The sequence below is a fragment of the Leptonychotes weddellii genome, chromosome 3, assembly GCF_054177405.1.
Source record: "Leptonychotes weddellii isolate Sample4059 chromosome 3, ASM5417740v2, whole genome shotgun sequence".
Classification (NCBI taxonomy): domain Eukaryota; kingdom Metazoa; phylum Chordata; class Mammalia; order Carnivora; family Phocidae; genus Leptonychotes; species Leptonychotes weddellii.
Genome location: NC_138371.1, coordinates 7,668,685 through 7,689,637, shown reverse-complemented (window position 1 = coordinate 7,689,637; position 20,953 = coordinate 7,668,685). Strand labels below are relative to the sequence as shown.

Genomic DNA, 20,953 nt, shown 5'->3' with positions numbered 1-20,953 from the left:
TGTTTCAGAAATCCCAGTTTCACTTTACATCTTCATCGAAAACCAGAGAAATCAGAAAAAGCCTATTTTATGATGATATTTTCAAGGGTGTGGACACAGAGGAGGAAAAAATCATCTTGGCCTCCTGCCTCTTTTTTTTTTTTTTTAAGGTCTTTGTAGTTTCCTTTTAATTTAATAGCTGAACCTTTGCCATGTAAATAACACAGGTAAAGATAAACCACACTGGCCCTGGACTCCGACCTTTGTTTAACACCCACCTCCTCTCTGATTCATCCTCCATCCCGTCACTGGAAGGTTTGGCATTGTTACCTGGAAATTTAAAGCCAGAGAATAAATAGTTTGGGGCAGAGCGTGTTGGTTTTATTTTATTTATTTATTTATTTTATTATTATTTTTTAAAGATTTTATTTATTTATTTGAGAGAGAGAGAATGAGAGACAGAGAGCACGAGAGGGAAGAGGGCAGAGGGAGAAGCAGACCCCCTGCCGAGCAGGGAGCCCGATGCGGGACTCGATCCAGGGACTCCAGGATCATGACCTGAGCCGAAGGCAGTCGCTTAACCAACTGAGCCGCCCAGGCGCCCTTATTTTATTTATTTTTCTTATTATTTTATTTTAATCACACAGAGAGAGAGCACGCACAAGCAGGGGGAGCTGCAGGCAGAGGGAGAAGCAGGCTCTCTGCGGAGCAAGGAGCCCGACTCGGAACTCGATCCCGGGACCTTAGGATCATGACCTGAGCCAAAGGCAAACCGACTGAGCCACCAGGGCGTCCCGCGTGTTGGTTTTAGACAAGGCTTGCGAGACAGTCCAAAACTCAGAGCAGTTCTCCGGCCGGCTGCTGTGTCTTCCCCTCTACCTCAAAGAGGTGACCTAGATGGGGTCAGTTCCCTTTCCATTCACTCGGGAGGACCCCCCCCACCCCGCCCCGGCTCTGTCACCTCTGCAGCTTGTATGTATCCAGGCTGTGCTCTGCCGACTCCGCACTGCACCCTTTCATAGACAACAGTGATTCAAACAAGCGACTGAATCCCTCTTAACTCTTGTTGGGCACGCCTGTATTTCGTTCTTTTCTTGCTGGAATGCTTCCTGCAACAGTGTTTTCAAAGAGGGGCTCTATATGAGACACCTTCTGATCCTTTAAATACCTGATAATTTTGAAAAAATAAAATAAAAAAAAAAATACCTGATAATTTAGCCAGAAATCAAAATCTTGGTTCAAAGTTCTTTCTCTGCAATACTTTAAAAATAGTATTCAACTATCATCTTAAATCCAGTGTTGCTGTTAAGAAATCTGAAGGCAATCTGATTTTTGTTCCTTCCTCAGCCCTCTGCTATCCAGGTGCCTGGAATACAGATGTGATGGCTGGCGCTTTCACTGCCAGTTTGGATTATGACGATGAGATGGGGGAATAGTGATCTGGATTGAAACCTGAGCCCTCAAAGAACTGGTAATACAAAGTTACTCTATCAGCCATGAACGGTCCACCTCCACACTTCTACAAAAGGGAAAAATAAACTTTCATTGTGTTTGGAGTCTGTGTTATTAGCATCTGAAATGAATCTTAATTCAGGTATTGTAAATCTGCTGTCTTAAACTTTCCAGATTTCTGATTACTTTTCTGAGTGATTGATGGTCTCCTGGATATCAGCTACCTTGGCTACCTTAAAAGAGGCTCAAGCCTAAATTCTACCTTGTTTCCTCCTGGGGTGCTCAAAGAACGGGATGGGGGTGGGGGGGTGGGGACGGGGTAATTGCCTCTGGCATTACAATGTAAATTTGGTTACCCCCCAGGTGCCTCTGACCCCCCAAAACTTACCAGGCACCTTTCTCAGGGAACTTCTGGGCACTCTCCCCTGGCCACTACTCTTTTCATGAGCTAGGTCATGTGGTTGGAATGCCCTGACCCAAGCAGGGGGGAAGAAGGACCAGGACTGCTAGGGGCTGCCAGGTCTGGTCGTTGTTCTATGCTTCTAACCCCAGCCTGATATTACCATTCCTGACTAGCACAACTATTTTCTGCCTCAGAGCATCATGGCAGTGACGGCCATAAGGCTGGGGCTGGGGGGTGGGGGCTGGGGCTGGGCAATGATCTATCCAAGTCAATGTAGGCAGAGAAAAGTATACATTCCTTACAAGACATTCACTCAACCTATCCCCTTCTACAGCACCCAGCCCTCATGTTGCAGGGGCTACCCTTTCCTTCCCACACTCCATGACCCAACCCCCTGCTGCCTCCAAGGAAGTAGGATGGGGGGGAGGGGGCAGGTTCTCATGGTTTTTACATTTCTTTCTTAATCCTCATCAAGGTCCCTCTTGCTTCTGTGGCATCTTCAGGATTGTACCCACAGGAAGGGGTCAGCATCTCCAGTATGTGACCATTTTGTCAGCCATGCATCACTTTTCTCATAGTACCGATCACCAACTGAAGCAGTTATTTATGTGTTTATTTGTTTGTTTGTTTGTTTTTCTCTCTCTCTCTCCCAGCGCTCCCTAGAACAGCCCCTCCATGAAGGCAGGAATTTGGCCTGTTCCCAGCTGTCTCCTCAGCACTGGGCACGGTACATGGCAGAGATGTTCAATAAATACAAGATGAGAGCTGGTGTTAGAACCCAACCCTGATTCTGGCTCAGGGCTTCTTGCTCCAAATCTGGGGCTTTTCCTACCCAAGCCCCTGGATCTCTGCCCTGAGCAAAGACAGTACACAGAGGGAAGAGGTTTATATTAACTAGACTCGCAACAAAGATACGGGGTCCTTACTCCAACATTGGCTAAAACAACTGCTGGATAATTAGACTTAAAGCAGAGCTGCTTCTACATCTTCCAATCCCCATTGCTTGCACCCAGTAGGTGCTCAAAAAAGGTGTGTTCTATTGAATGGACATACAAATTCTCTAAGAGGAGACATTTCAGCATAATTATACGGGACAGGGAATAGGGTAACTGAAGAGCGGATTAGGGGTTATATGGAGAAGGAGACGCTGAGCATGAACATGCTCTGGACCCAAAGGGGTCTTTGGTCTATACAGTGTATAACAAAGTGGAAGTAAAGAGCTTTGACCAGCTTGGTCCAATGCTGCAGGCATGAACCGCATGCAGTTATTTACATTTAATTAACATTAAATCACATGTAAAATTCAGCTCCTCAGTTGCACTAGCCAGATTTCAAGTAATAATAGTCACATGTGGCTTGTGGCTACTGCATTGGACAGTATAGATAATATAAAACATTGTCATCATCAAAGAATGTTCCACTGGACGAAGCTGACCTAGACCCTTAGACTTAAAGGAAACCCATCTCTGCTTCTAACCTGGCCTACTGACATCCTCTTGTCACCCCCTACACCACCCCCACCCCAGATCCGAGCACCATCAGTGCCCACATCTGCCTTCCTAAGTTTTCTGCTCTACAGGGAGTAATGCTGTCTTCTTGGTTTTCACCCCCCAGTGCCCAGGGTAATAAGTATTTGTGGAAATAATGAGCCCTCGATTAGCCTTTGTTAAATGCTGAAAGCCCAAAAGGTGAATTAAGTGTCAGAAGTTAAGAGAAGGAATCCCTGCTTCCCCTCTTTTCTCACCTCCCGACCCCCTTCTCTGCATTCCCTTTTCCGGTGCCTCCCACCAACACTCCAAAGCAGCACAGTTAGAGGCAGCCCCCCGCCCCCCGCAAGAAGTTGTGGTCCCCAAACTACACGGACTCCCCAGGAGTATCTGCTCCGGGTCTCAAACCGACCTAACTTGTTCACATGGTAAGTTTCTGTCTTCCTTCACCTTTGGCTGCCCTGCACCTAGTAGGTGCTCAACAAGTGTTTGTTGAATGGATGACGGAACCGGCGCATGGATGGATGGATAGATGGATGGACGAACGGATGGACGGCCGGTGTCCCCGCGTCCGCCACAAGGTCTGCGGGAGGAGCCACCCTCAGGGCGCTTGCGGGGAAAGCCCCAGGCCCCCGCCCAGCCGCGCCCGGCCCGCGGGCCGGGAGTCGGGCGGGGCTTGGCCCTCGGGGGCGTGTCCTCCCGGGCCCCAGCGCCGGCGCCCCGAGAGGCGCGCAGCCGGCGCCGCCGGGCCCGGGCGGCCGCAGAGGACGCGCGGCGACGAGCATGGAGCGCGAGCTGGAGGAACTGGCGGCGCGGCCCGCGCGCCCGGCACAGCCGCCCTTCCAGGCGCTGGTGGAGGCGGCGGGCGGCCGCGGGCAGGTGCTGCTGGTGGGCGAGCTGTGGGAGCGCGAGCAGAGCCGCGCGCTGCTGCGGGACTTCGCCCGGGCCGTGTTCCCTCCCGAGCAAGCCGCCGGCAAGGCGGGCGGCGCGGGGGCCGGGGCGCCGGAGGCGCAGAGGGCGCCCGGGACGGCGGGGGCGCGCGCCATCCGCTCGCCGCTCGTCTTCGTGCTGTGCCGCGCGTCCTCGCTGACCGCCCGCGAGCCGCGGCGCCGCTTGCGGGAGATGCTGCGGGACGTGCGCGGCCGCCGGCGGGCCGGGGCGGCGCTGGTCGGGGTGCTGGTGGCCGACGCCGGGCCCGAGGACGCGGTGGCGCCGGGGTTGCGGCTCCTGGAGTCGCTGCTGCGCGCAGTGTTCGGCCGCCAGGCGGGGGGCCCGGTGCAGGCGGCCGCCTACTGCCCAGGCCACCCGGCCTCCAGCCTGGCCGTCCAGGCGGCCGCCTGCAGGGCGCTACAAGCCGCCGGGCCCGCGCGACCAGGTGAGACTACGAGGCCCGGGAGGGCGCGGGCGGTGGGCGGCTGGGGTCGGGGGGAGGCCCCCAAGTTGAAACTCTTTGGGTCAGCTTCACTCCTTGTGCACCACAGTAAACTGAGGCCCAGAGAGGGGAGGTGCCTAGCGCTAGGCCTTCCAGCTAGCGTGGAGCGGGCCCTGGGCACGGGGTCCAGTCTGTTCCGAAGGATCCAGAGAGCATAAGAGACGCAGGGGCTTGGGAAAGCCGAGCAGACCAGCTCAAGGCAGGAAAGTTGGTGGAGAGAGGGTTGGACTCGGCTGGGAGCTGGGGGGGAGGGAGAGGAGGTGAGAAAGCCTCAGGAGGCCCAAGTTTCAAGGTGGAAAGGGGAACAGAACTGGGACCGGGGGTTTGGCGGTGCCAGGAGCTTCTAGGACCCTGTGCAGCTAGGGATGCGCCATGGGGTCATAGGAATAGATGCCAAGACTCTGAGTGTGGGGAAAGGGTGTGGGGACTGAGGGCCCGGAATTTTCTAATCCTTCTTGGCTACGCACTCTGGTTGTGCACCCACTGCTGCGTTTCTTTCCACGTTCTCCTGAAGCGTAGGGAGGGGAGTGAGGGTCTTTTCCCAGCCTGGGTAACTACCGCCATCAGCATCCGGTACGGAAGGTTTTACAAGAGCTTTTAAGGGTCTCAGGATTAAAATACACTAAGTATAGCTGGATCTGGCAAAGCTGAGGGTTGCAGGATTGTTCTTTGCACTCCCAGATCCCTTCCTGCCCCCACCTTCCCAGCACCTGCTGCCCTCCAAGCCCTCCAGCCTTCCCTTCTTGCTAAAGAGTTGGGGCTCGATCCCAGGACCCTGAGACCGTGACCTGAGCCGAAAGCAGACACTTAACCAGCTGAGCCACCCAGGCGCCCCAGAATCTTTTTTTTTTTTTTTTTTTTTTGACAGAGACAGACAGCGAGAGCGGGAACACAAGCAGGGGGAGTGGGAGAGGGAGAAGCAGGCTTCCCAGCTGAGCACGGAGCCCAATGTGGGGCTCGATCCCAGGACTCCGGGATCATGACCCGAGCTGAAGGCAGCCGCTTAACGACTGAGCCACCCAGGCGCCCCCAGAATCTTTGTTTTTTTAATCAAACGGTTGAAACTAGGGCAGTTGATAATTGAGGCTCTTGGTTTGCCGAACAGAAAATCTCAGTCCTGTCAAACATGCTCACCTGCGGCATCTGGGACTTTGTGTTCTTCCTAACAGCAGGACCCTGGGAGAGACCGGGCCTCCCGGCACTGCTGGCGTGCTTTTCCTGGGGTCCCTGGAGCCGGGGGAAGGATCCAGATGCCACCTCCCCCGGTGACCCAGCTCAGGGTGAGTGTGCTGTCTTCCTGGCCTTCTGAGGGCCAGGTGCTTGGGATTATGGGGTTGGTCCTGTGCACACAGGGACCTGAGGGATAGAGTTGACCAACATCCGTGGAGCATTTGCCATGTGCAGAGCATGGAGGTGAGTCATGTGAGGTGCTCCTGCCACCGGGCAACAGGCACATGGGCCCCCCAGTAGGGCCCTAGCCCCATGGATCTCTCATAATGAATGCAGTTGGTGTGGGCAGGGCTGGAAGGCAGGTGTCTGCCATATGCACGGTGGGGTGCTTGGAGCCAGATGCATTCCATCTTCCCCTGAGGATCCAGGGAGCATCAGGAACACATGACATCAGAGCTAAGGGTTAGAGATTGTCCTAGGCAGAAATGGGAAGCCTTGGAGAGGAAGCAGTATGAACGAAGGCTTGAGGGTATGATGTCATGCTCAGAAAAGGAGCCCCTGTTAGGAGTGTGGGTGGGGGGCAGTGAGGTACAGGAGACTGGGAGGGCTGAGGAGGAGAGCTGGGACCAAATCGGGACCCTAGACCCAAGTCTCTCAGAAATAGTGAGCTGCTGACCATTTCTGAGCAGGGGTGTCCAGATTAGGGGCGTTTTGGAGAGGTGACAAGACTGTGGAGCAGGGAGAGACTAGAGGCAGAGCCAGTTAGGAGGGGACTGTCTAGTCCTAGGAGGGACAATCGGCAGCCTGGACCCAACACTGGCAGTTTGGGAATGAAGAGGAAGGAACTTAGCCAGAAGCCTTTTCTAGGGTAGGATCCTCAGGCCGCTAAAGGGAGAAGGGGGGGAAACACAGTTCTTCGAAGTCCACAGGAGCACCTGCTGAGGCTGTTGTGAGAGAGCTAGAAAGTACTGGGGGAGTAAGTTGTAAGCAGCTGAATGTATGTGTCCCACAGCCCCAACGTGTACCCAACAGCACGCTCTGTTACAGAAACAATGCGCAGTGGTTTAAAACACACTTTTCTTGTGTCCCTTACGTTTGAAAAAATCATTAGGCGAGGTGTCAGCCTTCCTTCAGCATGTAAGACGTTACCACAAACTCGGGGGCTTAAAACAACACGCATTAATTCTTCACGATTTCCATGGGTCAGGAGTCTGGGCAGGGCCTCACTAAGCCGCATCAGAGGGTTGGCCAGGCTGCATTCCTTTCTGGAGCCTAAGTCCTTCGCACTCACGTGGTTGTGGGCAGAATTCACTTCTCTGCTGCCTTCTTGGTGGCCGTCAGCTGGGGCCCTTCTCAGCTCTGACAGCCATCCCTCTACACGTCTCTCCAACACAGCAGCTGCTGCTTCAAGTAGCAGGAGACTTTTCTGGTCTCCGATTATGTCACTCAACCACAGGAGGAACTCACACTGTTGTCCTCTATGGTGCCCTGATCAAGGGAGTGACCATCCCATCCTAGTCACAGATTCCACCTGCACTGAAAGGAGGTGATTATACAGGATGAGTACACCGAGGGGTGGAAATCTTAAGGGTTGTCTTAGAATTCTGCCTATCACGGGTGAAAGCTCAAAAAATTTGAGAAAGGAAAACAAGTATGAAAATCATTTGCTTACTCCCATCCCTCAAAAGTAATTATCATCTGTATTTTGGCATAGACCATTCTGCCCATCTGTCTGTCTACCTAGCTGTATATCTCCTTGTGCTATTTAAATTGTAATAAATGCGCTTCTATATAATACATGAATCATCTACCAAATGCATCAGGTATTTAAAGCATTCCATTGCAAAAATGCTAACTTCAGTCTCTCCATCGTCATTTTGGATATTTCTGGAAACCAAAGGGAAAAAATAATAAAGCAAAGGAATCATAAATAATTTTACATAAATCTTGGATAACTCCCCTCTCTGTAGCATATAACAATTTTTTTAAAGTTTTATTTATTTAATCTCTACACCCCACGTGGGGCTCAAACTCACGACCCCGAGATCAAGAGTTGCATGCTCGGGTAGCCTGGGTGGCTCAGTCGGTTAAGCATCTGCCTTCACCTCAGGTCACAATCTCAGGGTCCTGTGATCAAGTCCAGCATCGATCAAGTCCAGCATCGAGGTTCTTGCTCAGCAGGGAGCCTGCCTCTCCCTCTGCCCACCTCTCCCCCTGCTTCTGCCCCATCTCTCTCTCTGACAAATAAATAAATAAAATCTTAAAAAAAAAAAAAAAAGAACTGAATGCTCTTCGGACTAAGCCAGCCAGGCATCCCTGTATCATATAACAAATTATTTAATCTCATGTAGAAGTGAATGTATTAAAATTAAAATTGCATTCATAGACTATGCATATGCATTTATACATAATAAATATGAGATTATACAGACAGACATTTATACGTACTCTTTTGGAATCTGCTTCCTTCACAATAACAGATTGTGAGTGTGCAATATTCCATGGCAGTAATTACATTATCAGTAACCTCTTTTCTCTTCCAGGGGAATGGTAAGTAATTGTAGATTCACATGCAGTTGTAAGAAATCATACAGAGAGATCCTGTGTACGCTTGGCCCAGTTTCTCCCACTGGTAGCATCTTGCAAAACTATAGGATAATATCACAACTGGAATATTGGCATTGAAACAATCCACAGATCTTACTAAGATTCCCCCAGTTTCACTTGTATTTGTGTGTGTGTCTGTGTGTGTGTGTGTGTGTTTAGTTCTATGGAATTTTATGCTTTTTTTTTTAAGATTTTATTTATTTACTTGAGCAAGAGACTGCATGAGCAGGAACTAGGAGCAGAGGGAGAGGAAGAAGCAGACTCCCTGCTCAGCAGGGATTATGCATCATTTTTAATGCCTGTATCGCATCATGTGGGTGAGCCATGGTTAACTCAACCAGTCTCTTCTTTGGACATCAAATAGCTTAGGATGCTTTCAGCTGCAGGTAGAGAAACCATGACTCAAGCTGACATAGATAACAGCAAGAGCATTCAGTATCTCACCTAAAAGATAGTCTACAGGTAGAGTCAGCTTCAGAGCTGATTGATTCTGGGGCCCAGTGACCCCATTGAGGACCCAGGTTCATTCCTTCTCTCCACTGGGCCACCCTCCGTGTCATTTCATCCTTGGGCTGGTAGCAAGATGGCAGTTCCACTAATTATTCCTAATTATTTCCTTAGGATAAAATCCTAGAAGTGGAATTGCTGGGTCAAAGGGTATGTACATTTTTAAGGTTCTCGATATGTATTATACTGTGGTTTTTAAGTAGATATTTACTGGGGCCAACTTCCTCCCCTTTCATTCCTGGCTTACTCACTCTTAAACTTGACCTTCTGGTTGGGTGATTCCTTCTCTTGTGTTCCAGATCACCTCCAGGACCCTGAGGAGAAGCTGGTACTGACAGCCATATGTCCCAACGGAGACTGTGAGGACCCCGGGAAGGGGCCGAGAGCCTGTGATGGACTGGTCCATACTCCTGCAGATCCCGTTGGAGATTCGAGATGAGGGCTGGACGGCTGGGCTACCCGCGCTCTAACCTGCACGCTGGGGACTGGCTCCTTCTCGCTGAGCCCCCTTGCCTCCATGTTGACCTTGGAATGGTGGTAGCTTCAAAGGCCCCACCTGTAAGGGGACTGCTGCGTTGAACCAGCTAGGAAAACTTATTTTCCTGGAACCTGCCCCCCACCTCACATTTGCTCACTCTCTGATCACAGTGAGGTTATTTGGTCTTTCTGTACTTCAGTTTTCCTACTCACTGGGACAGATGGCTGTCTTCTTTGAGGGTCTATGGTTCTGTGGCAGCCCATGGTGTGTTTGCATTAGCATCCATCATTTCAAGTGCATCTGGAAAGGACTCTGGACCAGAAGTCATCAGATCGGGGAGGGGGGGTGGCCTTGGACATGTCATTGAACTTTTAGGGGCTTGTGTTTGTGAAACAGACAAGTGTTTGTGTTTCTCAAACACAAGCCCAGGGGCTCTCAACCAAGAGCTAGGCTGCCGTTCCAGGCAGCAATAGAAACTTGTGTGGGTGAGTGTGAGAGTGTGTTTTGAGGGGGGGGTGGTTACTGTGACTATGAGGTGCCCCTGGCACTTAGTGCGTTTCTCACAACATACGGGACAATCTCCAACAGCAAAGACTTGTTCCACCCAAATTGCCCATCATGGCTCCTTCGAGAAACTGGATGAGCCAATCCCTTTTCCCTGTGAAATTCTAGGAAGTGTGTGACCCCCGCCCCCAGCAGAGAGGGTTGGGCTTCCTGAGACCTTGGCTCCCAGCATAAAGACTACACTGCTGCCCTGGGGGCCTATTGGGTCAGAGCCAAGATAGCCACCTGCTTTGCATGCTCCCTTTCTTCATGTTGACGTTGACTTCCTATGCCAAATCCTTTGAAAATAAGGATGCTGGGAAGTGCTCATGGCACCAAACAAGAAAGGTAGGAGTATGGATTACAAGGACATGGGACTTTCTTTCGATCTCAGGCCCTTGTCCAAGGTCAAAGCAGACCCAGCCCAGAGGTGCCAAGTTCCTGAATCCTTTTTCCTCTGTTTATGAGTCAGACAGGGTTGATGATGTTCCCTTAAAAGCCAGGAGAGCCATCTGTTCACTCGTAGAAGGAACTCTGCATTAACTCCCTTGCCTTCCTCGCCTGCCCCTGGAGAAATGAAGTCTTTGGAATGGCGAGAGCAGCTCCTGATTTTCCCTGGTAGGAAGCACTATCTAAGGGAAGTAGCTAAATTCATTCCTTCATGCACGATTTGCTCGGCAGACATGCAGCTGGGCTACTCTCTGCCCAGGGTTCTACAAGGTGCTGCATACCTTCCAATAGTTACTTCGGCTTTCATCTCTGGTACCAAAATGTGGAATTGGAAACCTGTGGCTGAGGGGCTGTGTGATATCAAGGAGGGTCCCTCCTGGCTCTGTGCTTCAATTTATTCTTCATAATAAGCAGCCTAATTCTGTCCCTTCTCTGCCTCATGGGGACAGCGTGAGGGCAGGCAGGGTGTCATCGTATTTGGGGTTGGTTAGCAGCAGGTGTCGTTTTAATAATGCAAAGCTGTCTCACCAATAGGTACACCCAGCTGACCTCCTACACGAGAGCGAATTCAATGAATTACCGTTGATTTTGTTTTAAAATGGGGAGACTGGTGTTTTCGAAGCTGCTATATTTTTCTATTTCTCTGTTAATTTCTTTGTAATAATTGGGTCAGAGTTGTATTATTTGGTGTGGGGGGGGAGCTTTTATTAAGGTAGGAAATTCTCTAAGGCAGAAGTTACAAGGCACAGCCTCTACTGTGTTTAAAAACCTTTTGTATTTGTTGCCAATATTTGAAACTTGAGAGATTGCACATAAAAAAGCTAGCTTTCTGGGTGGAGGATGGGGCATGCCATCATGTCCAGTTCGCTGCAACCCCCCTCCCCTGATTGGAGCCCCCTTCCCACCCATCTAATCCACCTCTCTACTTTACTTCACTCGTACATGCCACCTGCCTGGTCCCAGTGGACATTCGAGTTTGCAAGCCTGTGGGGTAAAGAGTGGATTACATATAACTTTTTCATTATTTTCAGTGTCTCTGGTGACTAGCTGAAGAGAGAAGGTCTTTCCTGAGATTTGTGTTCTGCTTCGCAACCGGGAAACACAGGACTGAGATTCTCTGGGGTCCCGGTTGGCTTTCTTGACACATGGCTATGTGCGATCTTTTTAGGAATAATCTAGTTGGTATTTTCTAGCAGACACAAGAGTTAGAGGCCGGAAGGGATGACCTTGGTGGTAGGTCTCTTCCCCAAGGACTCCTATAAGGCATGAAGATTGTGGTGGGCCTGTCTGCGAATAGAGGCCCCGGGTTAGGTCAGTGATACCAGGAGCCACTGGTGAGGGCCTCCGGTCAAGTCACAGTCTGGGCTGGTGGGTATTAATCCTTCTAATATGGCAGGAGTTGTGCTGTTTCTGACTTGACTCAATAATTCCTTATATCTAATAAAACCAAACAGTACCTCATTGCTGTCTATCAAAACCAGAACGGATCTTTCCCTTTATTCTCATAAAGCGTTCCTCACAGGGGCCCTTGGGGGCAGGGCGCCTGGGCAAAAGGTGGGAACCTCAGGAATAGTTTGGCCTGAAAGCCTTCCAGCCCTGCTGACATCTCCACAGCCCAGTCGGCTGGGATTGGAAAACATGTAGCTGGAAAGTAAATGTTTGAAAAGAGATTTTTTCAAAGATAGCATTTGGCTCGGTGTTCAACAGGATGTGTGCGTTCGTGTGCACATATGAGCATGTTTAACGAGACAAAATGGCCTTTCTCTAAGTCTCAGAGAGCCCTTTATAATATTTGTATCTTGGTTTCTCTCCTCTCAAAGTATTTGTCTCCAAGACTCACCACGCAAGAGGAGTCCTTCAGTCGTCAAACCAGGAACAGGGCAAACTTGCAAAGAGGCCAAGGGTCAAGGCCCCCAAACCAATGTGCTCTCAACAAGCCCCTCTTATCCCCAGCAGAGAACCCAGGACCCAAGCTCACGGGAAAAGTCGATGACAGCCGTGTTAACCTGATAGCAGTCTAAACTTCAAAGGGTAGCAGCACCATGCTGCGGGGCTGGTTCCCCGTGGTCGCGAGACCTGCACTTTGTCCTGTTTGGATGGCAAACGTAACCAGTGCAGTGGAGAGAGCCTTTTGTTTTGTACCCACGGACTGCACAACCCCCTCCTGACCTGGTCTTGTGTGTTAGTGGATCGAGGATTGAGACACACCATTGCTGGTGTAATCTCAGAGTTCAAAGGAAACAAGGTACAAGGCAGGGTGGATGACCAGGATCCTGCATGAATTCTCCAGATGCTTTTGGCCCCCTGAGCCAGAGTCCTCAGGTTGCCTTATACTTAGGGCTGCCTAACTGGGAGCAGAATCAGAGGCTACTCACTGGGTCATGCCGTGGTTCACAGAGATTCCAAAGGGACCAGGGTGTGGAATTGCTCAGGTCCAAAGTTGGCCCGGGCACTGGGGCCATTGTGGGTCCAGGGCTTTGGCAAGGGCGAGAGCCCTGGCTGCCTTCCTCCCTGAGCTCCCTGACCGGGACTCCTGCTGCAAAGGCAGGAATTTTTGCCTTTCACCTAACTGGTGAAATTCAGAGACCCTCAGGTAGGAGTTCAATGTTAAGTCTTAATTCAGGCTTGTTGCTGTCCTGTTCTGCACTTATTCGGAGCAGTTAGGCACTTAGTCCTTGTGACCAAGCCCGCATTTTGAGTCCTGGTTATGAACACTGGGTCTCTTGTCTTCCTGCCCTGCATTTCTTCTTTTCCTCACTGGTTAATGAGGGCTTCTCAGATCATTGCCCCAACTCTTGACTACCCTAACCACCTGCCATTCCAGGGATATTGCCCATTCCAGAACCCCTAGCTGCCAGGGCAGCCACTCTGAGCCCCTTGCTCCCTGGCAGGAGGGGATCTCAGCGTTAGCCTCTGCCCCTCAGTCTGGGTTGGTCAGCCCTGTGCCAGCACCAGAGAACAGGGCCAGGCCCGGATGGGAGGTCAGAGGGAACAAGACCTCTGGGTAGGTCTAGACCAGCCCCACCTAAGAGAAATCTAACACCAGGCACATATGTAGGTTTAGATTTTCTAGTAGCCACATTAGGAAAAAAATAAAACAGATGGAACTAATTTTAATAATATATTTTATTTAGCCCAGTGTGTCCAAAATAGTATTATTTCCACTTAAATATAACACATTTGTAATGAGACAGTTTGCATCTTTGAAATCCTATGAGACTTTTACACTAACAGCTTGATTTAGACACTAAATTTTTATCCAAAATACTTGATCTGTATTTAGATTTCATGAAATTCATAGTTGAAAAAGGAGATTCACATCTCAAATTGCTCCAGATGTACTTAAAAGTTTCTCAATAACTAAATTGGGCATCAGTCTTTAAATTTTAATGAAATAAAATAAAATTGAATTTAAAAATCAGTTCCAGGATTTGCAATAGCCGCATTTCCAGCGCTCAGTAGCACCTGTTGCCAGGGGCTACCCGATGTGAAAGCCAGAGTCTAGAACACTGGAAACGTGCAGGAGACCTGTCTTGGGGGTTTGATGTGGCTCTTCCCGCACCCCCCCCCAACCCCCGATCCCCAGCCAGGGGCCGGCTGTGGCTTCCAGCATCGGCTTGTCGGTTGCCCAGGATGGGAGCTGTCCTCCTGGACGCTGTCCCTAGGGGGAAGAGAGTCCAGCATCTCAGATGGCTTTGCGGGTCTTTTTGTGCCTCAGTCCACCCAGGTTGATTCTGGCCCCATCCAGGCGTTTCCCTCCCACCAAGCACCCTGACTAGAGCACCTCCCCTCACTAAGGGCCCTGCCAGGCAGGTGGGCCGCTCCCCTCTGCGCCTGGGGTTGGGTGACCACACGGCCACAGCGCCGCCAAGTGGCAAAGCAGGGATTTGCTCCCGTGTTTCCTGGCTCCGGCGACGCCTGCCCTTATCAACTCAGACCGCTGCAGCTCAAAAAGCAGTCAAGCCCGGTTCTTGGCAGGAGCAAGCCCTCCTAAGACCCAGGATTCAAACGCCGGGAGGCTGGGCATGGGGGCGGGGGTGGGGTGGAGGGAGGGATGTGGGTGGTCGCAGGGCGCTCGCCTCCTGCGCAGTTCTCCGCCTTCCGGGGAGCGCTGTGGCCACTAGAGGGCGCCGCGCGGGCCAGGGAGATGCTCCGGGCAGAGCTTAGCCCTGAGCCCTGTTGAAGGTGGGCACCCAGGCAAGGAAAGCGCCGGCTCTGGTTTCCTCCCTTCACCCCTACAGACGCCCCGGCCCGGCCAATACCTGTTTGAGCCCGCAGATGACCTTGTTTGGGCTTTGAGATTTTTTGCGTCACTCCTAAATTTGGAGACAGTTGTTTATGAACAGAGCTCTGGGTAGGAAGTCTTTCTGTGATTTTGGTATGTCCTCAAGCTTCTTTGAAGATAAGTACATCTCATTATAAAATCTTGGAGAGGGCTAGGGCTTCAGAGACACAGGTGTGAGTTCCAGCATTGTGCCAATAACTGGCTGGCCCTGCATTCATCCATTTATCCAACAAACATTTATTGAGCACCTACTGTGTGTCTAACACTGTGCTAGTTACTATAGGGGATGCTGAGATGAATACGATGTGGCTCGCGCCCTTGAGAAGTTCCTAGTCCAGTTGGGACCTGGGCAAGGAGACAGGACAATAGCTGTGTGGGCTAAGGGCTGTAAGGGGACGCACAGTGGGGTGGTCAAGAAAGGCCTACCTGGAGGAGGAGCTGCTTGGTAGCTGGGGGGAGAGGGAAGAGCAAGTACCAAGGTCAGAAACAAGGTACATGCTGCATGGCCACTCTGGGAGCCGCAGTGGTTCCAGATGGATGGAATGTGGCCTGCCAGGGCAGAGGGCTGGGACATAAAGATTGAGGGTAAGCAGGGTTGGGCGAAAGTCTTAGAGGAGACAGTCCTTGTCTTCCTTGTTTTTTTTGTTTGGTTGGTTGGTTTTTTTAAAGATTTTATTTATTTATTTGAGAGAGAGAGAGCACATGAGAGGGGGGAGGGTCAGAGGGAGAAGCAGACTCCCTGCCAAGCAGGGAGCCCGATGCGGGACTCGATCCAGGGACTCCAGGATCATGACCTGAGCCGAAGGCAGTCGCTTAACCAACTGAGCCACCCAGGCGCCCATCTTCCTTGTTTTTGATTGTGCTTCTGGCTGGCTGTGAAGGACGGACTGGAGAATCCTGAGATGGTGAGCAGGAAGTCAAAGCTGTTGGAAGCTCTTGCAGCCAGGAAGGAAGAGGGGGAGCTGAGACTGCCGGGGAATGGGAGCTGGGCTGCTGGGGGAGACATTAGGTAGACCAGAGCTGTCCAGACCAGGTGAGCGGGAGGGAACAGTCAAGTGTGTCCCCACCCCCCCACCCCCGCCCCGGGGCCCTGCTTCACTAGCAGTGGGTGCCCTTCACCACACCCAGATCAAGGCAGAAGACATGCATGGAGCTTTGAGGTTGTTGAGTTAAGGAGTATCAAACAGAGATGTATGGTAACTGTGTGAGTCTTGTGCTCCAGAGAGAGGGTGGGGCTACAGGATACATTTTAGGAGCCACCATTTTGTCCATAGCAATGGAGGCATTGATCTCTCACAGGGAGAATGGGGAGCGAGACAAAGGCTTTGGACAGAAACTCAGAAGAACGAAGCATAAGAATAGAGCTCAGGATGAGGGAGGCAGTGGTCAGAGTTGAGTTTTGAAAAGATCGCTGTGACTAAAGAGTACACGATTAAATGAAGAGGAAGAAGCCTCAGGCCTGGAACAGCCATCCAGGTGGAAGAGCAGAATCCACAAGAAGAGAGGGGCCCCCCATAGCGTTCCCATGGGGCTTTGTGGAAGTTAAAAGCACAGTATCCAAACCAGAGACATGATCGTCCTCCCATAGAGATTGTCTTCTCTTTGAAGAGCAGACGTGGCAACTGGCCTTCTCTTGTTTTAAAACATTTTGAATTAATTGCCAACACTTATTTATTTATTTATTTATTTATTTATTTATTTATTTATTTATTTATTTTAGAGAGAGATTGAGAGTGCGTGAAGCAGGGGGAGGGGCAGGGGGAGAGGAAGAGAGAGAATCTTTTTTTTTTTTTAAGATTTTATTTATTTATTTGAGAGAGAGAAGGAGCATGAGAGGGGGGAGGGTCAGAGGGAGAAGCAGACTCCACTGAGCAGGGAGCCTAATGCGGGACTCGATTCTGGGACTCCAGGATCATGACCTGAGCCGAAGGCAGTCACTTAACCAACTGAGCCACCCAGGCGCCCCAAAGAGAGAGAATCTTAAGCAGGCTCCACGCCCAGTGCAGAGCCTGACACAGGGCTCGATCACCCAATATTCATTTTTTTATTGAGATATAATTGATACATACATTGTGTTGGTTTTAGGTGTACAACACAGTGACTTGGTATATGTATATATTGGAAAATGATTACCACAATAAGTTTAGTTAACATCCATCACTGACTGAATCACTACAATTTTTTTTCTTGTGATTAGAACTTTTAAGACTTGGGGCACCTGGGTGGCTCAGTTGGTTAAGCAGCAGACTTTTTTTTAAGATTTTATTTATTTGACAGAGAGAGACGCAGCGAGAGAGGGAACACAAGCAGGGGGAGTGGGAGAGGGAGAAGCAGGCTTCCCACTGAGCAGGGAGCCCGATGCAGGGCTCGATCCCAGGATCCTGGGATCATGACCTGAGCCGAAGGCAGACGCTTAACAGCTGAGCCGCCCAGGCATCCCTAAGCAGCAGACTCTTGATTTCAGCTCAGTTCATGATCTTGGGATCATGGGATTGAGCCCCAAGGAGGGTCAGCTCTGCACTCAGTGGGGAGTCTGCTTGAGATTCTCTCTCCCTCTCCCTCTGCCCCTCCCCCACCTTTTCATGTGCTCATGTGCTCTCTCTCTAAAATAAATTCTAAAATCTTTAAAAAAAAAGAAATTTTAAGGGGTGCCTGGGTGGCTCAATCATTAAGCGTCTGCCTTTGTCTCAGGTCATGATCCCAGGGCCCTGGGATCGAGCCCCGCATCGAGCTCGCTGGTCCGCAGGAAGCCTGCTTTTCCCTCTCCCACTCCCCCTGCTTGTGTTCCTGCTCTCCCTATCTCTCTGTCAGATAAATAAATAAAATCTTTAAAAAAAAAAAAAAGAACTTTTAAGACTTTCTCTCTTAGCAACTTTTATATATAAATATGATATTAACTGTAGTCACCATGCTGTACATTATATCCCCAGGACTTTTTTTTTTAATTGGAGTATAGTTATAACACACAATTATACATTAGCTTCAGATGAACAGACCTATTTATCTTCTAACTGGAAGTTTATACCTTTTGACCACCTTTACCCATTTCACCCAAGTTACCACCATTTAAAATTCAGAAGATTCCACATGAAATTCTGACTTCTGACTTTTCTTGGAAAAAATCATAAGCTTTCACAACAGTAGTCCTACTATTTTTTTTTTTTTTTTTTTTAGAGCCAGCTGGTGGGAGAGGGGCGAAGGGAGAGGGAGAATCTCAAGCAACCTGATGCAGGGCTCTATCTCACAATCCTGACATCATGACCTGAGCCAAAATCAAGAGTCAGATGCTTAACTGACTGAGCCACCCAGGCGCCCCAGTAGTCCTACAGTTTTGCCCAGCAACACGGCAAGAGAAGAAGTAGCCACTGCTCTTTCAGTGGGGCCCTCATTCTTCATTTTGGCACTGTCACCACCATCCCCTCCTGCCTCCCTGACACTTAGTCGCCACTCACCATCCTGCTGATCTAGTATTTCCTTACACTCTGCCTGCTCCACTCATTTCCATCACCTGTTATCATGTGCGAATTCTCTAGAAGTTTCGGGCATACAGGTGTCTTCATATGAGGGATTGGACAAAGTGTCTCTATGAAATGATACTCCCACATATCTGTTTATTTTTTTTTGCACACCTCCCAGGGCAGTGCCTTTCAGTCTGAGCTATAGGTTCTTCAGAAGTGTTTAATAATTATATTTGATATATTTTAACAACCTTAGCTTTAGAATACAATTTAAAAAATTCACACATTCACTCCAATGTGTTATCAACCAAATTTTAATTCAACCACAAAATATTGCTTGCGCCAGTAGGTTGCACTGTTTTGATAAGGCCTCAGAAATAATCTTTATTTTTCAGAAATAATCTTTAGTAATTGCTATCCAATCGATGAATAGCTTGATGGTGCAAAGGCTAGTGGCTTAAAAATGCCACCATCTGTCTCTAATCTTCAAGTCTTTCTCAGTATTGTCTATTGAAGTAAACAGGCTATTGAAGCTGGTGTACCACTGCAAATGGCCATCACAACTGCCATTTCAAATTAGACGTATCAAAAACCAAGAGGGGTGCCTGGGTGGCTCAGTCGGTTGGGCATCTGCCTTCAGCTCAGGTCACAATTCTGGGGTCCTGGGATCAAGCCCTATATAGAGCTCCCCACTGAGTGGGGAGCCTGCTTCTCCCTCTCCCTCTGTCCTTCCCTCCCACTCGTGCTCACTCTCTCTAGTGCTGTCTCTCTCTCAAATAAATAAATAAAATCTTTAGGAGAAAAAAAAAAGGAAAACCAAGAACCTGTTGCTGTGGGGGGGAAGAAGAACTAGACCAGTGGAAGGCAAGAATTGGAAGCTCTTTTTTCCTATGGAACACTTTCACTGTATATCATTTTTTAGAAGATTTTATTTATTTGTTTATTTATTTATTTATACATACATACATACATACATACATACATACATACATACCACAAGTGCCAGAGAGAAGCAGAGGGAGAGGGAGAAGCCGACTCCCCGCTGAGCAGGGAGCGGTGGGGCTGATCCCAGGACTCTGGGATCATGACCTGAGCCGCAGATGCTTAACCGATTGAGCCACCCAGGCGCCCCTCACTGTATATCTTTTTACACTTCTTTTAAACACCATACGGTATGAACTATTCCAAATGTAAAACAAAAATTCTCATTGTTCAATTTTATTATAAACCAGTGATTACTTAGGGATTCATTATGACAATAAAACATTTCTGTGAGGATTTCTTTTGAGATGGGTTCTGTTTTTTAAAAACTTTGAACTTACTTTTCTAAGAAAACGCTCTTTGCCTTGCTCCTACCCCCGAAGGTTTGGCTGGCGAGCGCGCGGGGAATGGTACAGAGAGACCGCCGAAGCAGCAGGTGGCGCTGCGAGCACCACGAGCACCTGCCCGCAACACCCTTTCTCTGAGCAATGGCGGGTGATAATGGGGGCCTCCCTCTGGGGGTGGCTATTATGAAGCCTGATCGCAGGTGCCCAGTAGTGTCCGCGCCTCAGCGGGAGCGCTGAACCTCGAAGAGGGTCAGAGAAAACATGGACCGTGCACCCTTTCGCGGGGGCCAGGGTGGCGGTGGCGGCGCAGAAAACCGCAGGCCGTGGGGCGAATTCACGCCGAGCGGCAGGCGGAGCGGCGGGCAGCCCCGGGGCGGGCGGGGTCCTGGAAGAGGAGCGAGCCGGCGGCCTGAGGAGGCTACTGACTGAGCACCGCACCGGGGGAGAGAGGAGGCGCGGCGGAGCGGACGGGCCCGGAGGTGACAGATACACGGCGCGGCCGGGACGGCGAGCGAGCGGGCGGGCGCGTGCGGGACGCAGCCATGATCACTTCAGCTGGTGAGTGCGATCGCTGCCGGCGCCGAAAGGGAGGAGCCGCCACGCCGGCTTTTAGCTGAGTCAGGGCCGGTGACTGGGCACCTCCCGGCGGAGCGCCGGCCTGCGCGGCCCCTCGCTGCCCACGGCCCACCCCCGGCCCGGGGGCTGGCAGTCTGGTCCGGCCTCTGTGAGGGCCCGACGAAGACCTCGGGCTCGGGGGAATCGCGCCGGGTCGTCCGCCTGGGCATCCCTCCCCAGTCACACCCCTTGCCCGGACCCGAGGGGCTTCTTGGGCCCTTCTCCGACCCCGGGGAGGGGGGCTTCCTCGGTTCTGTCCCTCCCGAAGTTGGCCCTGTGGGGCCGTGTGATCCCAGCGCTTCCTCGCAGGTGGTTAGGATGGGACGGCCTCCCTGTGCGGTCGGCCGGTAAGGCAGCCTAACTACAACAGAAGTGCTCTGGATCTGGCTCCAGCTCCGTTCTCCTTGGAGTCAAACCTGAAATTACATTTGAGGCGGGTTGTTTCTGGGGCTATTCCAAGAGTATTCAGTGCAAGCGCCCAGAGAACGTTTGTGTTCGGTGAAGACAGCACCCGGAGACTGCATTATACTGATCATCTATCTATGGTTGGGAGGCTAGGTGCTCCGTACATACTCTGCATTGAAGAAAGAATTCATGGGTGTGCGGAGCAGGTTTCATACACCTAACCATTGCATATGTAGATTCGGGTAATGACATTTGAAATGGGATAAGCTGTAAAGATCCAGTGGAGATTTTTTAAGCCCCCCCCCCCCCGCCATCCCCCGCTACAGACTGATTTGCATATAGCTGTGCACAGCC

The 20,953-nt window shown here is 50.6% G+C and overlaps 2 protein-coding genes across 3 annotated transcripts in view; both read left to right on the top strand.

The window, feature by feature from the left end:
• Nucleotides 1-4,078: 4,078 nt before the first annotated feature.
• Nucleotides 4,079-11,991, top strand: C3H2orf72 (chromosome 3 C2orf72 homolog). 2 transcript variants are annotated; one of them, XM_081813418.1, is made up of 4 exons: nucleotides 4,079-4,696; nucleotides 5,923-6,033; nucleotides 9,152-9,187; nucleotides 9,337-9,425. In XM_081813418.1, exons 1-3 carry the CDS (start codon nucleotides 4,105-4,107, stop codon nucleotides 9,154-9,156), a joined length of 708 nt encoding a protein of 235 aa, XP_081669544.1. In that variant the 5' UTR covers nucleotides 4,079-4,104; the 3' UTR covers nucleotides 9,157-9,187; nucleotides 9,337-9,425. The 2 variants fall into 2 exon arrangements, with proteins under 2 accessions (XP_081669544.1, XP_030885034.2); XM_031029174.2 differs by lacking the exon at nucleotides 9,152-9,187 and having other exon boundaries at nucleotides 9,337-11,991.
• A 7,986-nt stretch (nucleotides 11,992-19,977) lies between these two features.
• PSMD1 (proteasome 26S subunit, non-ATPase 1) overlaps nucleotides 19,978-20,953 on the top strand; it is a 75,102-nt gene continuing 74,126 nt past the window's right edge. The window contains exon 1 of the mRNA XM_081815296.1: nucleotides 19,978-20,137. Within this exon, the coding sequence (XP_081671422.1) occupies nucleotides 20,122-20,137 (16 nt within the window). The 5' untranslated portion in view covers nucleotides 19,978-20,121. The remainder of the gene's footprint in view (nucleotides 20,138-20,953) is intronic.